Source organism: Oncorhynchus clarkii, chromosome 7 (genome assembly GCF_045791955.1).
Source record: "Oncorhynchus clarkii lewisi isolate Uvic-CL-2024 chromosome 7, UVic_Ocla_1.0, whole genome shotgun sequence".
NCBI classification, from domain to species: Eukaryota; Metazoa; Chordata; class Actinopteri; order Salmoniformes; family Salmonidae; genus Oncorhynchus; species Oncorhynchus clarkii.
The window spans coordinates 71,661,348-71,676,755 of NC_092153.1; the positions used below are offsets into that span (position 1 = coordinate 71,661,348).

The 15,408-nt window shown below is 42.1% G+C and overlaps 1 protein-coding gene across 1 annotated transcript in view; it reads right to left on the reverse strand.

The window, feature by feature from the left end:
* Nucleotides 1–4,864: 4,864 nt before the first annotated feature.
* Nucleotides 4,865–15,408, reverse strand: part of LOC139413799 (plexin-A1-like) — a 311,289-nt gene continuing 300,745 nt past the window's right edge. Inside the window, exons 25-31 of the mRNA XM_071161567.1 lie at nucleotides 15,222–15,325; nucleotides 9,547–9,643; nucleotides 8,900–9,090; nucleotides 7,267–7,436; nucleotides 6,902–7,114; nucleotides 6,032–6,182; nucleotides 4,865–5,748 (exon numbers count right to left, since the gene is read on the reverse strand). Coding sequence (XP_071017668.1) covers nucleotides 5,653–5,748; nucleotides 6,032–6,182; nucleotides 6,902–7,114; nucleotides 7,267–7,436; nucleotides 8,900–9,090; nucleotides 9,547–9,643; nucleotides 15,222–15,325 — 1,022 coding nt within the window. The 3' untranslated portion in view covers nucleotides 4,865–5,652. The remainder of the gene's footprint in view (nucleotides 5,749–6,031; nucleotides 6,183–6,901; nucleotides 7,115–7,266; nucleotides 7,437–8,899; nucleotides 9,091–9,546; nucleotides 9,644–15,221; nucleotides 15,326–15,408) is intronic.

The window sequence follows — 15,408 nt, forward strand, 5'->3', positions numbered from 1 at the left end:
GCTATATCAGTTCTGTTATACTCACAGACAATATTTTGACAGTTTTTGAAACTTTAGAGGGTTTTCTATCCTAATCTGACAATTATATGCATATTCTAGAATTTGGGTCTTATATGCAGTTTAAGTTTTTGTACGTTTTTCATCCAAACATCAAAATACTGCCCCCTACACTCAAGAGGTTTTTAAGCATGCTTTTAACATAATCTTATTGTGAAATGAAGTAAGAGTGAATTCACTCTGGCTAAAAATAATGAAAGCCCTTCCCACTACACAGATTTGTGTGTGTGTGTTTGTTTTTATACACTTCTTAACACCAAAGATAAATGCAAAACACTATTTTATTTAGCAAAAAAATGTTTAATCTCTCCTTGATGCATGTTTATTTACAAGTAGTAAATCTGCAAAATAGGAAATAACAGAATATTTACACAATGAACATTAACCTGCACACTTGTGACAGTTGCTTCAAGTGTAACTCTTAAAAACGTTTCAGAATTATTGTAAGTAGGAAAAACTGTCAGTTTTTCTGAAATTGATTTGTACTTTATTGGATCCTATGTACTTTTCATTTGGAACATGCACAGCTACTGAGATCTTGCCACAATTAGAAAATAAATGATCAGAATCTTCTCAAACCAGGGCTTGGGAAGGCAATAGTATGAGTAGGCATGACTGGATGGGTCATTTTGGGACAGATTCCCAGATCACATTTAAACTTGGTCTAAAAATCATTTTCATTTGAAAATGTTCATGCATTGTTCATCTGAAAGCTCTTTTTAGTCCAGAAATAGTCCATCTGGGTTCAGGAAACTACCCTTATCTGTTTGGGCGTAAACGGTTCATGATCCGCTAACATGAGATGATGAGAGATGGACCTTAAGCCGTCATAACATGTGTGTCAATAGAAATAATCCTGTTATATGGCATGAGATGGTCAACCAAATGTCAATTGTTTTCTTATTCATGCTTCATAATGTGGGGATAGCCGCAAACCATTTTGACAGTCACTATGTTGTTCCTATGACAGCCTCATGTCAGGCTGCGTCATGTCTTAGCATTGGTTGCTCCTGCCCACATCAAATGGCCATGATGCTCCTTAATGGACAAGCTGTACATCGTACTACTTCAATGACAAAACAAATCAATCGCCATACAAACAAACAAACAAACAGGGAAAAATCATGAGATGGGGAGGGAAGAAGTCTCACTTAGGAACCTGCTAAACCTCTGAAGCAGATTGATTGAAAACTCAAGGTCATAACATTGAAACAACAGAACTACAATGCAGAGAGAATTTCTCCAAACAAGAGGCAATTTCCTGAGAAATGGAGAATAAGTTGTCTTCTTAAAAAAAATAAAAGGGCAGTGATGAGAGAAACACAAAGAATTTGGAAGCTGCCAGTGTGTAATGTATTTTCCCCAGACATGGTTATGATGCTGATAATTCATAAGCCTGCTATTAACAAAATCACTGAGCTCTGGAGACCAGTCTATTTCATGTATTTGTGATATAAAAGCACTGAAAGATATAGGCGCAGCAAAAAGGGAGAGTTGTGTACTCAGGGATTATTTTTTTTAAAGCCCTGTAAAGCGGACTAAGCATTTTTGGGGAATTATTTTTTTTATCAGTGCGTACAGTAGTTAAACATTTCTGATTATGACTCATTCTAAATGTAATGCTTTTTCACCAACAATTTACTAGTCAGGCACACAGTTGCTTAAAAAGGAACTCTGGTCTGTTGATAAAAGCTAACTTTGGAGTGTTGTTTTGTCCAAGCACACTAGTATTTGACAAATGTGCGGTGTCCATATTAGGAGAGCGTCACACTTCTTGTGAGGCTGACACTGTCCTAATATGGATGCCGTATACGTGGTCCCTTTAAGAGTTCTATTTCGCTCACTAAGTAGCACCTGCATAGCTTGGTCCCAGATCTGTTTGTGCGGTCTTGTCAACTACTATGGTCATTGTCATGCCAAATGTTTGGGGAGACATAACAGATCCGGGACCAGGCTAGCACCTGTATATTAACGGTCTGATACGTAGAGAAAGACAACAAGAATGCAGTACAGCTGTATACATCAATGACTACATCCAAAATGGCACCCTATTCCCTATATAGTGTACTAGTTTTGATCAGGGACTTAGTGTACAATACAGGTATTAGGGTGCCATTTGAGACGTACCAATGTGTCATATCTATTTAAGGGGTGTTTTGTTTTTATTTCTGTTCAGAGGAGTTTAGGAAGGAACCTGGCATACAATGTATTGCAAAAGCATTTATGATACAGTGGGGCAAAAAAGTTTTTAGTCAGCCACCAATTGTGCAAGTTCTCCCACTTAAAAAGATGAGGCCTGTAATTTTCATCATAGGTACACTTCAACTATGACAGACAAAATGAGAAAAATAAATCCAGAAAATCACATTGTAGGATTTTTTTATGAATTTATTTGCAAATTATGGTGGAAAATAAGTATTTGGTCAATAACAAAAGTTTCTCAATACTTTTGTTATATACCCTTTGTTGGCAATGACAGAGGTCAAACGTTTTCTGTAAGTATTCATAAGGTTTTCACACACTGTTGCTGGTATTTTGGCCCATTCCTCCATGCAGATCTCCTCTAGAGCAGTGATGTTTTGGGGCTGTTGCTGGGCAACACGGACTTTCAACTCCCTCCAAAGATTTTCTATGGGGTTGAGATCTGGAGACTGGCTAGGCCACTCCAGGACCTTGAAATGCTTCTTACGAAGCAACTCCATCGCTGCCCGGGCGGTGTGTTTGGGATCATTGTCATGCTGAAAGAACCAGCCACGTTTCATCTTCAATGCCCTTGCTGATGGTAGGCTTTGTTACTTTGGTCCCAGCTCTCTGCAGGTCATTCACTAGGTCCTCTCCCGTGTGGTTCTGGGATTTTTGCTCACCGTGATCATTTTGACCTCACGAGGTGAGATCTTGCGTGGAGCCCCAGATCGAGGGAGATTATCAGTGGTCTTGTATGTCTTCCATTTCCTAACAATTGCTCCCACAGTTGATTTCTTCAAACCAAGCTGCTTACTTATTGCAGATTCAGTCTTCCCAGCCTGGTGCAGGTCTACAATTTTGTTTCTGGTGTCCTTTGACAGCTCTTTGGTCTTGGCCATAGTGGAGTTTGGAGTGTGACTGTTTGAGGTTGTGGACAGGTGTCTTTTATACTGATAACAAGTTCAAACAGGTGCCATTAATACAGGTAACGAGAGGAGGACAGAGCAGCCTCTGAAAGAAGAAGTTACAGGTCTGTGAGAGCCAGAAATCTTGCTTGTTTGTAGGTGACCAAATACTTATTTTCCACCATAATTTGCAAATAAATTCATTAAAAATCCTACAATGTGAATTTCTGGATTTTTTTTCCTCATTTTGTCTGTCATAGTTGAAGTGTACCTATGATTAAAATTACAGGCCTCTCATCTTTTTAAGTTGGGGAACTTGCACAATTGGTGGCTGACTAAATATTTTTTTGCCCCACTGTATATAAAAAATAAGATATGGATTAAAGCAGCAAGTCACTGATTCCATCTGGAAAAGACACAGATGCTTATCTGATGTGATATTTTACACTGATCGTAGAGATCAGAAAATAAACCTTATGAACAGTACTTAAACTTCAGATAAACCAAAGACATCTTCATCTTCAGCGTACCACATAATGCACAATTCACACGTTCAAAAGAGAGATGAGAAAAACAACAAGGAAAACAACCGGATACATTTTTTTTTGCCAAAAGCTACATTTCATTTCATCATCTTAAAAAAACTAAAGTAAATACCATTTTCAAAATCAAACATCAACAAAAATACATTCCAGACCACAGTTTGGTTTTTGGCAAGCAGAGAAAACAGAATAAAATAAAAGAAAACGCACCACAAAGTCAAACCTCCTCTCAAGAGAAGAGAGAAGTTTTGAAAAACATCTTAAGTCACACATAGCAAGTGGGCTTTTTTAGATAGAAACAAGGACCAGGGGAGATTACTAATCCTTGTGTTGCTAATGGGTGGAGGGTTTCCCCCCCCCCCCCCCCCTACCGTCCAGACCACCCTATGGGTGAGAGCTAAAGCCCCAGCCTGTCTCTGATCTCTGGATTAGGAGAGAAGAAGCAGTCTTTACCACACTACCATCACCTTGTTTATTATCTGCAGAATAGCATTGGGAAGAGATGAGGAAGAAGGGCCCAGGGCTGGAAAAAGGCTTTCTGTCTTTCCCAACTTTGTTGTTTCAGACTAAGAGGCTCAGTAAAACCCTCCCTGACCCCATTTAACTACTTATTTAACCTTTATTCCACCAGGTAAGACATCAGATGCGGTAATGCTAACTGGTGGTGGGGTAGCCTATAGATCCAATCACATTTTATTTGTCACATACACATGTTTAGCAGATGTTATTGTGGGTGTAGCGAAATGCTTGTTTTTCTAGCTCCAACAGTGCAGTAGTATCTAACAATTGTAATTGGTTCAAGTAGTGCAAAGCTCTCTATTGGTCAACCACTGTAGGACAAGCTGTCAAATTCTTTAGCCCTGGACTGTCTAGTAAAAGAAGCAATGCTTGGATGAGTCTGTGTTTGCTTGTCAAAAACTGAGAATGCACAACAGATTTGCAATTTAATGTTTCCGCAGGACTGCTCCAGTCTAACATTCCCATACAGAAATGTGACAATATTATGGGATGGCCTTCCTATGGTGGCCCTAAGGGGCAAAGTACCTTCCTTTCTTTTATTACTTTGACAATTATTTTTCAGTCACTAAGCATGTTCATATTTAAATCATACACATTCCATCTAATAAAATGTATTTTCACTAAACAACACCAAAAGAAAACATGGCACAGCACAACTTTTTTCTTTATTTTTCTTTCTTTCTTTGTTTGTTTTTTCTACGTAGATTTTCTTTTTTGCTGGAAATATCAAATCAAAGTTTTGCTGTTGATGGGTTGTTTTAACCCTAATATTTGTTTCTTAAAAATGTTCAGTTGTATTTATATATAATATCTATATAGTCTTCCTTGGTAACGTATTTGTAAATTGTGCAAATTCAGCAGTAACACAGGTGGCGAGAGATCAGTGGGCAGTTTATTACAAAAAATAATACAACAAAAATGGAGAAAAAAAAGGAAAGTCATTGATCTTCGATTCCAACAGGAGACATGTGACCTGAGGAGCTTATCTCCCATTGGCTCCAAGGATGCCAAACAATGTTATGTCCTGTTTGTGATGCCAAAATGGAATTCCACTTCAAATGTCCCATCCTGGTTATAAGATACAGGGCTTTGCGACGCCAAAACTCAGGAAAACCGACAGAAAAGAACTAAAAACATGACAACGGCACCGATAATCAAAATGCTTTCCGGTGATGCTGTCTCTCGGTGTGTGTGTGACGAAACATCCAGTGCCTTGGTCTGACATAGACACACACACACATATATAGATAGACACGCATTTACACACATTCACACACACACACCCGCCCAGTACTGCTGAATCCCCCCTGTTCTGTCCTTTGCAGTAGCTACATCACATGTTTTGGGGGGGTGGGTTGAAAACCACGCTGTCTGAGTTTAAATTCCTCTGGGTGAGGAGAGAAAGAGAGGAAGATGGAGATGAGGAGGAGAGCAAGGGTCAGTCCTCAGCTGGCCAGGGCCATTGTGTTGATGACCTGCTCCAGCTTGCTCCTCAGTCTCTGCCTCCGCGACTGCTCGTCCCTCTCCAAAGCCGTCAGAATCTGAAGATGAACAGAGACAGAGAGAGACAGAGAGAGAGATGGCAAGAAAGCAAGAGAAACAAAATGCGAGAAAGAGAGTGAAGGAGAGAGAGGAAGGGAGGGAGAGAAAGGGAGAGGGAGGAAGAGAGAGAGAGGAAGGGAGGGAGAAAATGAGCAGTGAGAAACATTAGCTTTTACAAAAGCAGTAGAGAGAGCGACAACTGAGCAGTTCTTCAAATCCAAATTAGGGTGCAATCCCTTCTAAATAAACAAACATAACAAAAATGTCTGCCATTGTTCTCACCTCGTCCTTGTACTTGACTATGTAGGAGTAGATCTCGTGCAGGGCGCTCATGCTGTTGAACTGGCTGAGGTGCAGCCGCGACTGCTCCGCCAGGTACGCACTCATGTCCTGGTCACTGATGACGGGCATCCGCGAGATGTCGGAGTAGTACCTGAGAAAGAATGGGGGATGGAGACAGAGAGAAATCAAATCAAATCACATTTATTTGTCACATACACATGGTTAGCAGATGTTAATGCGAGGGTAGCGAAATGCTTGTGCTTCTAGTTCCGACAATGCAGTAATAACCAGCGAGTAATCTAACCTGACAATTACAAAACTACTACCTTATACACACAAGTGTAAAGGGATAAAGAATATGTACATAAAGATATATGAATGAGTGATGGTACAGAGCGGCATAGGCAAGATGCAGTAGATGGTATCGAGTACAGTATATACATATGAGATGAGTAATGTAGGGTATGTAAACAAAGTGGCATAGTTTAAAGTGGCTAGTGATACATGTATTACATAAAGATGCAGTAGATGATATAGAGTACAGTATATACGTATACATATGAGATGAATAATGTAGGGTATGTAAACATTATATTAAGTAGCATTGTTTAAAGTGGCTAGTGATATATTTTACAGAGAGAGGGAAGGAAGGTGAGAGTGTGTGGGAGAATCTTTAAGCAATCACTCTGTCAATATTTAACTGACACATATCAATTGACCAATGAAACCAAGTGAGCTGAATAAAGGAAAGCTAAGTGACTAAGCGAGTTCCAAGCTGTCAAATGGCAACAGTGTTACTTTCCTGCCCTAGTTTTAATTTTCAACCTAATCCATAATGGCCCGCCCGCTGAACATAGCCTATATCCATACCGTTCTACCCAGTTCTTGTAGTTGGGAATGTCTTTAGCGTAGAGCAGCTTGTTGGAGGGTGAGTCTTTGCCCAGCTTGTGTTCTGAGGTGGAGCAGGAGTCCATGAAGGTCTGGGCCACCACAGACAGACAGGCGTCCGTGATGCTGTTCTTGTGGATGTCGAACACAAACTGGGGGTTCTTGATCACGTTCACCCAGAACCGCAGAGGAAGACTGGGGGGGAAGAGATGGAGAGGGAGTGGGAAGAAGAGAGAAAACATTAGGGTATAGTACTCAACCCCTAAACACCATCACCAAACCTCTCTCACAGCCTGACGCACACAGCTCCATCTCCTTCGGTCTCACACACAAACTGATCCACTCACCAGTTGCTCTTCCAGGTGTGCCGTACATCCAAGTCAGAGATGCAGTGCTTGTCGGCCTGCTCGTCCAGGAAGTCAAACATGTACTTGATGGCAAGCGGCAGGGCACTGCCTCGATGGGCCGTACTGAAGATGGTCTCAAACAGGTCGTCCACAAACTTCTGCAATGTACCCTGCGAAAGGAGAAAGGGGAGGGTTAGAGAGTTGTCACTGACATCAACTTCATGGAGCTTTGTATTGTACAAATCACTGTTTTATGACGTTGAAATTGAAAAGTTCCTCACATTGTGGACGCATTTAGACTAAATCTATCCTTTTTCCACATAAGATTATCAACTTTTACACATTATCAAGTAGTCTGTCGAATGGCCCCCTCCTCCTTTTCACACTCCCAACACTAGCCCATCACCTGAACAAAGCCGGCTCCGGTCAGTTATTCACATACCAACATATTGGCCAAAACTACACTAATATATACATATAGTACAGTATATACAGGCCAAGTCTCCTGTCGTCTTTCCCACTCTCACTGTTCATTCTACAAACTCTCTAACCCCCATAGACCTAACCTGTCGTCTTTCCCACTCTCACTGTCCATTCTCCAAACTCTCTAACCCCCATAGACCTAACCTGTCGTCTTTCCCACTCTCACTGTTCATTCCCCAAACTCTCTAACCCCCATAGACCTAACCTGTCGTCTTTCCCACTCTCACTGTCCATTCTCCAAACTCTCTAACCCCCATAGACCTAACCTGTCGTCTTTCCCACTCTCACTGTTCATTCTCCAAACTCTCTAACCCCCATAGACCTAATCTTGCACATTTTTACCTGAAGGGAAATCATGAGCAAATGAGAAAACAACAGGGGATAGAAATCGCGAGGGTGAGCAGAAACGCGCTAATGTACAGTACTTAGCAAGTGTAAATGAGTGCATAGTGGTGTGGCACTGTGCATGGTAAATGAGGTGCTACCAACAAGGTATGGAGGAACAGAAAGTAATGGCCTGCCAGTTGATGTCTCTAGTGCTTCTAGTGCCACAGTGCAGAGCCGATAGCAGTCCTGTCTAGAACAGATATTCCTCATGACATGTAGAGTGAGGACTCATGTCCGCTCTATTCATGGAATTTATATCTGTATCTTTGCGCACATATTTTTTCCAGACCAACACAAACACACCGGATGCAACCTATCAACCCACCACCAAGCCCTTGATTAGTCAAATCAGGTGTGTGTGAGTGCTTGGCTAGAACTAAAGCATTCCCCCCCCCTAGGGTTCCCCAATAATCAATTCACAAACATTCTTCCGAGTACCAACGGAAGGGATTAGGGTATAGGATCCAAGAGAAAGCCCCTCCAGCTCCCTTCCGGATTCCAACGATCAGAAAACCACTCAAAAGGTCAGGCTGCTAATTAAGACAACATAGTGTTTGGGAGCTGCACCTACTCATGCAAAAGGTTATGAAAAATGTTAATGAGCATCTGAGCCAGTCGCCTTGGAAACAAAGGTCAATGAGAGCTGGCTGTCGGAGGAAACAGGTTTGAGCTAGAATGTTGGGTGTTGTTTACCAGTAGAGGGGGGACAGGTGCGTGTGAGTGAGAGTGAGTGAATGTGTCTGTTTGTCTGTGTGTGAGGTACCTTAGTAGCCAATAACCTGGTCAGGTATATCTCAGAGACCATCTTGCTGCCACGGTCGCCCTCACGCTGGTCCGAGTGGTCGTGGTTCTTGACCAGGTGCCACAGCTTGGTACCACTCTCCAGGTCAGGCGTGATCATGGGGGTCCTAGAACGCAGGCTGTCTGGACTACTGGCCGTCCTCAACATACTCTCTGGACAGGAAGACGGGAGAGAGAGGAAATGGTCAGGATTCAGATTAATCCGATATGATGTCAAATCACATAACCAGTGTGCTATAGATGAAGAGAAAGAGCCGGGGGGGGGGGTCAAGAGAGATAAAGGAAATGGCGGGGGAGGGGGTTGATCAAGGCAGGGGGGAGACAGAGAGATCCTGGGGAGAGGACACAGACAGGGACTGGACAGTCTCCAGTTACTCTCAGCCCTATGATGGACTTACATGACAAACATCACTCCTCTTCACTGTCTGACCTTAACGTCAACACTTGCCATGCATTATCATTTCTATTGAGATATTTCTAATGTTTAGCTGTGTATTTCTGAATCGTACTCACAGAAAGCACTTCGAGAATAAAATAGCATGCACACGCATCTGCACACACACAACCGCCCACACACACCCATCTACCTGCCCACCCACACCCACACACCGTATCTGTTGAGGGACTTGGTGAAGGTGGAGGAGGTGGAGATGTTGTAGGCAGAGTTCTGCTTGGGCACGAGGGCTATCACTGAGCCATCCGTCACCTGATGGGGAGTACAGGAAACAAACTGTTAGAGTTAGACATTTCATCTGCACTCTGAAAACTTTGCACATGACATACGGTCAGAAAAAGGTGATACACACTGCTACATTGCTGGTGCCTAGAGTGATTGACTAAGGCTGCATTTACACAGGCAGCCCAATTCTAATATATTGCAACAAACCTGTATAGACCTGGAAATAGCACCAAGACTGAAGACTCAAATTTTGTTTGTATTAAAATGTTGTTGTTTTCTCCGCAGGTACATTTCCCTCTGGGGATTGGTTGGTCCATCCTGGTAAAATACTTATTCAGGATGGAAATAGAACACCATACATCAGGAGAGGTGGACATCAGTGACTGATGACAACGACAAAGTCATGTTCCAGTTGACTGTCAGAAAAAAAGGTGTAACCATTACAATGGATCTGGTAAGAATGTATTTTTTTTTAAAGTATGCTTTCATCACCAAAAAGTTGGTTGACTTAAATAACATTGGCAACAGTAGTAGACAGACACACAGCTATATAAACACCAGGTAACTACCATTTCCTCTTACAATAAACTGCTCCCTCGGTCGAGAAATGGATCTAACGGTGTGATTTTTTTAAACGTTGTGTTTTTTTTTAAACAATGATGTAACTTTGGATGAATACAACATTTACAGATCTGATTGAAAAGGTACGAGGTGTGGCTATTTTTGTCAAATGTAGCTTTATGTGTCAGTTTGACTTTCCACCTCTGTCAGTTTGACTTTCCACCTCTGTCAGTTTGACTTTCCACCTCTGTCAGTTTGACTTTCCACCTCTGTCAGTTTGACTTTCCACCTCTGTCAGTTTGACTTTCCACCTCTGTCAGCTTGACTTTCCACCTCTGTCAGCTTGAATGCCTAGCCCTAAACGTACGCCTGGAAAATGGTATGAAATGTACTATGGTGAGGATATACTGGCCCCCCCTGCTCATCCCAGTGCTACTAATCATTTAGCTGACCCGTTATCAACTTATGCAGCACTGTAAGTGATGATTATGGGTTGTCTTTAACCTTGATTGGATGACTCCAGTTTCAGACAAGCTCAAGGTATAATGCATCGATCTGAATTTAGCGCAAATAATATTGAAACCAACCCGGCCCAATTTTAAAATCCAGTAAATTCTGACCTGATTAACATCACACTTACAGTACAAATAGACCCCATACAGTGCATTCGGAAAGTATTCAGACCCATTGACTTTTTATTCATTTAATTGTTACAGCCTTATTCTAAAATGGATTACCATATGTTTTCCCCCTAATCAATCTACACACAATACCCAACAACGACAAAGCAAAAACAGGTTTGTAGAAAATTTGTCAAATGTATATATATAAAATAGCTGAAATATCACATTACATCAGTATTGACATCCTTTACTTAGTACTTTGTTGAAGCACCTTTGGCTGTGATTACAGCCTTGAGTCTTCTTGGGTATGACGCAACAACCTTGGCACACCTGTATTTGGGGAGTTTCTCCCATTATTCTCTACAGATCCTCTCAAGCTCTGTCAGGTTAGATGGGGAGCGTAGCTGCACAGCTATTTTCAGGTTTCTCCAGAGATGTTCGATCGGGTTCAAGTCCCGGCTCTGGCTGGGCCACTCAAGGACATTTAGAAACTTGTCCTGAATCCACTCCTTCGTTGTCTTGGCTGTGTGCTTAGATTTGTTGTCCTGTTGGAAGGTGATCATTTGCCCCAGTCTGAGGTCCTGAGCACTCTGGGGCAGCATCAAGGAGCTCTCTGTACTTTGCACTGTTCATCTTTCCCTCGATTCTGACTAGTCTCCCAGTCCCAGGCACTGAAAAAACATCTCCACAGCATGATGCTGCCACCACCATGCTTCACCGTAGGGATGGTGTCAGGTTTCCTCCAGACGTGACGCTTGGCAGTCAGGCCAAAGAGTTCCATCTTGGTTTCATCAGACCAGATAATCTTGTTTCTTCTGGTCTGAGAGTCTTTAGTTATCTTTTGCCAAATTCCAACCGGGCTGTCATGTGCCTTTTACCGAGGAGTGGCTTCCGTCTGGCCACTCTAAAATAAAGGCCTGAATGGTGGAATGCTGCAGCGATAGAAGAACCTTCTAGAAGGACAACCATCTCCACAGAGGACTATAACAAAACAAACAAAATGTAGAAAAGGGGAAGGGGTCTGAATACTTCCCGAATGCACTGTAAATACACAGCCGGTTGTGTTTTTTGCTCATGATATCAATGAGCATTTCCTTATTGCCTGTATTACCGATGTAAGACTACCTAAATCCATTCTGCGCATCAATAACACAAGGAATGTCAGAAATGTCAATGATCAAGCTTTTTTTGCACAATCTTTGTGACATAGCAGGTGTACCTGCCATTCCTGACCCTAGGTCAGTTCTCGATTATTTCTCTGACGTTTTTAACACTTTTGCTGACAAGCATGCTCCCTACAAAAGTTTAATGGTAGGGATGGGCATCTTTGATGGGAGTGGGGGGGCCACCAAAAATCTGACCTCATCATGAGGGGCTGCAGTGGCTTGCGGGCCTGCGTATCCACATACATACCCACACATGTAGTCAGACCCTTTTGGGGGCCCTAAGTGAAGAGGAAGTATTGTACATACTGGGATTAATTACACCGTTAGAATGTTGCAGTCAAAATGACTTCTCGTTAGCTTGAAAATTCATATCAATCAGGATGTAGATAAGGTACCATCTTCGCTGCATCCTATGTTGTCAATGATATTGGATGTTCTATAGATAAAAAGCAGCATTGTTTATTGACCTGTCTAAGGCTTTTGACATTGTGGATGACTCATTGTCATTGTTATGTTGGACTTGATAGCAGCGCATGCGTTTAGTTAAATAAACTACATTATGGACAGATCTCAATATATAGTTGCTGACTGTGTCAATTTGAAATTCCTCGAGGTCACTAAAGGATTTCCTCATGCATCAATTTTAGTACCTGTACTATTCTCATTATCAATATTGGTTGCTTAGTGAAAAACTGTAAACTTCACTTTTATGATGATGACACTGTGCAGTCCTCTACTGCCTCCTCTGTGAACCAGACTATCGCTGATCTTCAAGTACTGTGTTAGATGTGGTAGAGATGAATGAGAAGAGGACTGGAGTTGGAAAACATCCGCATTGACACAACTTCTAAGTGTCTAACCAACGATCAGTCAAACAGCCTCTCCACTGACGGGGAACATCGAGTGAAACCCTGTACAGACAAATGTATTGAAGACTACAATAACTACATCACATACTTCACTGTATCCTTGCCTGCAGAAGCACTTGAACTTATTCTGATGGGAGATCCGTTCCTGGTTGAAGATCTGGACTAACAGACATCCTGAGAGGTGGCTATGGACACCAAGATCAGGGGATATCGATTTGGCAGATACTGAGCCATACTAACGACAGATGGTTGGTGTGTTAAGTACACTGGACACCAATCTAACCAGCACAAGCGTTGCAGTCTGAGGTTCCCTTTACAAGTGCCAGGTCTCAAGCAAGGTCACATAACTATTATACAAGCAACCTCTGTTACAAAGGTGCACTGGCTGCATACAACAAGCTCAATAACTGAAGTTTTTATTGATGTGATAGCAACAATCTCTGTATAGACCTACAGTATACAAGTAGTATGAATTTCCATGTAAATTGACAAAGTATATAGTATAGTATCATATGATGGTATTTTACTCAGTATTTATTTCCTTGTTTTATATCATATACACAATGATTTACTGTATTTTTCATTACAGTTAAGATAATATACACTTCATTCATTCCTGAGGAGAAATGTATTCTACAGTGGGGAGAACAAGTATTTGAAACACTGCGGATTTTGCAGGTTTTCCTACTTACAAAGCATGTAGAGGTCTGTAATTTGTATCATAGGTACACTTCAACTGTGAGAGACGGAATCTAAAACAAAAATCCAGAAAATCACATTGTATGATTTTTATGTAATTCATTTGTATTTTATTGCATGACATAAGTATTTGATACATCAGAAAAGCAGAACTTAATATTTGGTACAGAAACCTTAGTTTGCAATTACAGAGATCATACATTTCCTGAAGTTCTTGACCAGGTTTGCACACACTGCAGCAGGGATTTTGGCCCACTCCTCCATACAGACCTTCTCCAGATCCTTCAGGTTTCATGGCTGTCGCTGGGCAATACGAACTTTCAGCTCCCTCCAAAGATTTTCTATTGGGTTCAGGTCTGGAGACTGGCTAGGCCACTCCAGGACCTTGAGATGCTTCTTACGGAGCCACTCCTTAGTTGCCCTGGCTGTGTTTCGGGTCGTTGTCATGCTGGAAGACCCAGCCACGACCCATCTTCAATGCTCTTACTGAGGGAAGGAGGTTGTTGGCCAAGATCCCTCAATACGGTGCAGTCGTCCTGTCCCCTTTGCAGAGAACCATCCCCAAAGAATGATGTTTCCACCTCCATGCTTCACGGTTGGGATGGTGTTCTTGGGGCTGTACTCATCCTTCTTCTTCCCCCAAACACGGCGAGTGGAGTTTAGACCAAAAAGCTCTATTTTTGTCTCATCAGACAACATGACCTTCTCCCATTCCTCCTCTGGATCATCCAGATGGTCATTGGCAAACTTCAGATGGGCCTGGACATGCGCTGGCTTGAGCAGGGGGACCTTGCGTGCGCTGCAGGATTTTAATCCATGACGGCGTAGTGTGTTACTAATGGTTTTCTTTGAGACTGTGGTCCCAGCTCTCTTCAGGTCATTGACCAGGTCCTGCCGTCTAGTTTTGGGCTGATCCCTCACCTTCCTCATGATCATTGATGTCCCACGAGGTGAGATCTTGCATGGAGCCCCAGACCGAGGGTGATTGACAGTCATCTTGAACTTCTTCCATTTTCTAATAATTGCGCCAACAGTTGTTGCCTTCTCACCAAGCTGCTTGCCTTTTGTCCTGTAGCCCATCCCAGCCTTGTGCAGGTCTACAATTTACCCCTGATGTCCTTACACAGCTGACTGGTCTTGGCCATTGTGGAGAGGTTGGAGTCTGTTTGATTGAGTGTGTGGACAGGTGTCTTTTATACAGGTAACGAGTTCAAACAGGTGCAGTTAATACAGGTAATGAGTGGAGAACAGCCTCCTGCTTCTTAAAGAAAAACTAACAGGTCTGTGAGAGCCGGAATTCTTACTGGTTGGTAGGTGATCAAATACTTATGTCATGCAATAAAATGCATATGGATTACTTAAAAATCATACAATGTGATTTTCTGGATTTTTGTTTTAGATTCCGTCTCTCACAGTTGAAGTGTACCTATGATACAAATTACAGACCTCTACATGCTTTGTAAGTAGGAAAACCTGCAAAATCGGCAGTGTTTTCCCCACTGTATATGACACCGAGGAATTTCGGGCTGCAGACACCAAGGGATGTTTGAGTGATCCCCTACATCGATCCAGAAATATTTGTAAGTCGGTAATTGTAAAGTGTATACATAAAATTAAATGTGATTAATTGATTGATAATAAACACATTATTTTATCAACTTTGAGACATAAACCATGACAGACTTGCCTGGTAGTGGGCCAGTGTGTTGAGTCTCTTCCAGTCATTGTCTATCTTGGTGGTGACGTCCTCATCCTGGAGAATGATCCTGGCCATCCTTCCCTGACGCCACTCTGAACACACATGGAACAGAAGGCGAGGGTGTGTTAGTGTCTGTTGCGTGACTCCAGATAGTGTTGGGAAGTGTGTTAAGTGT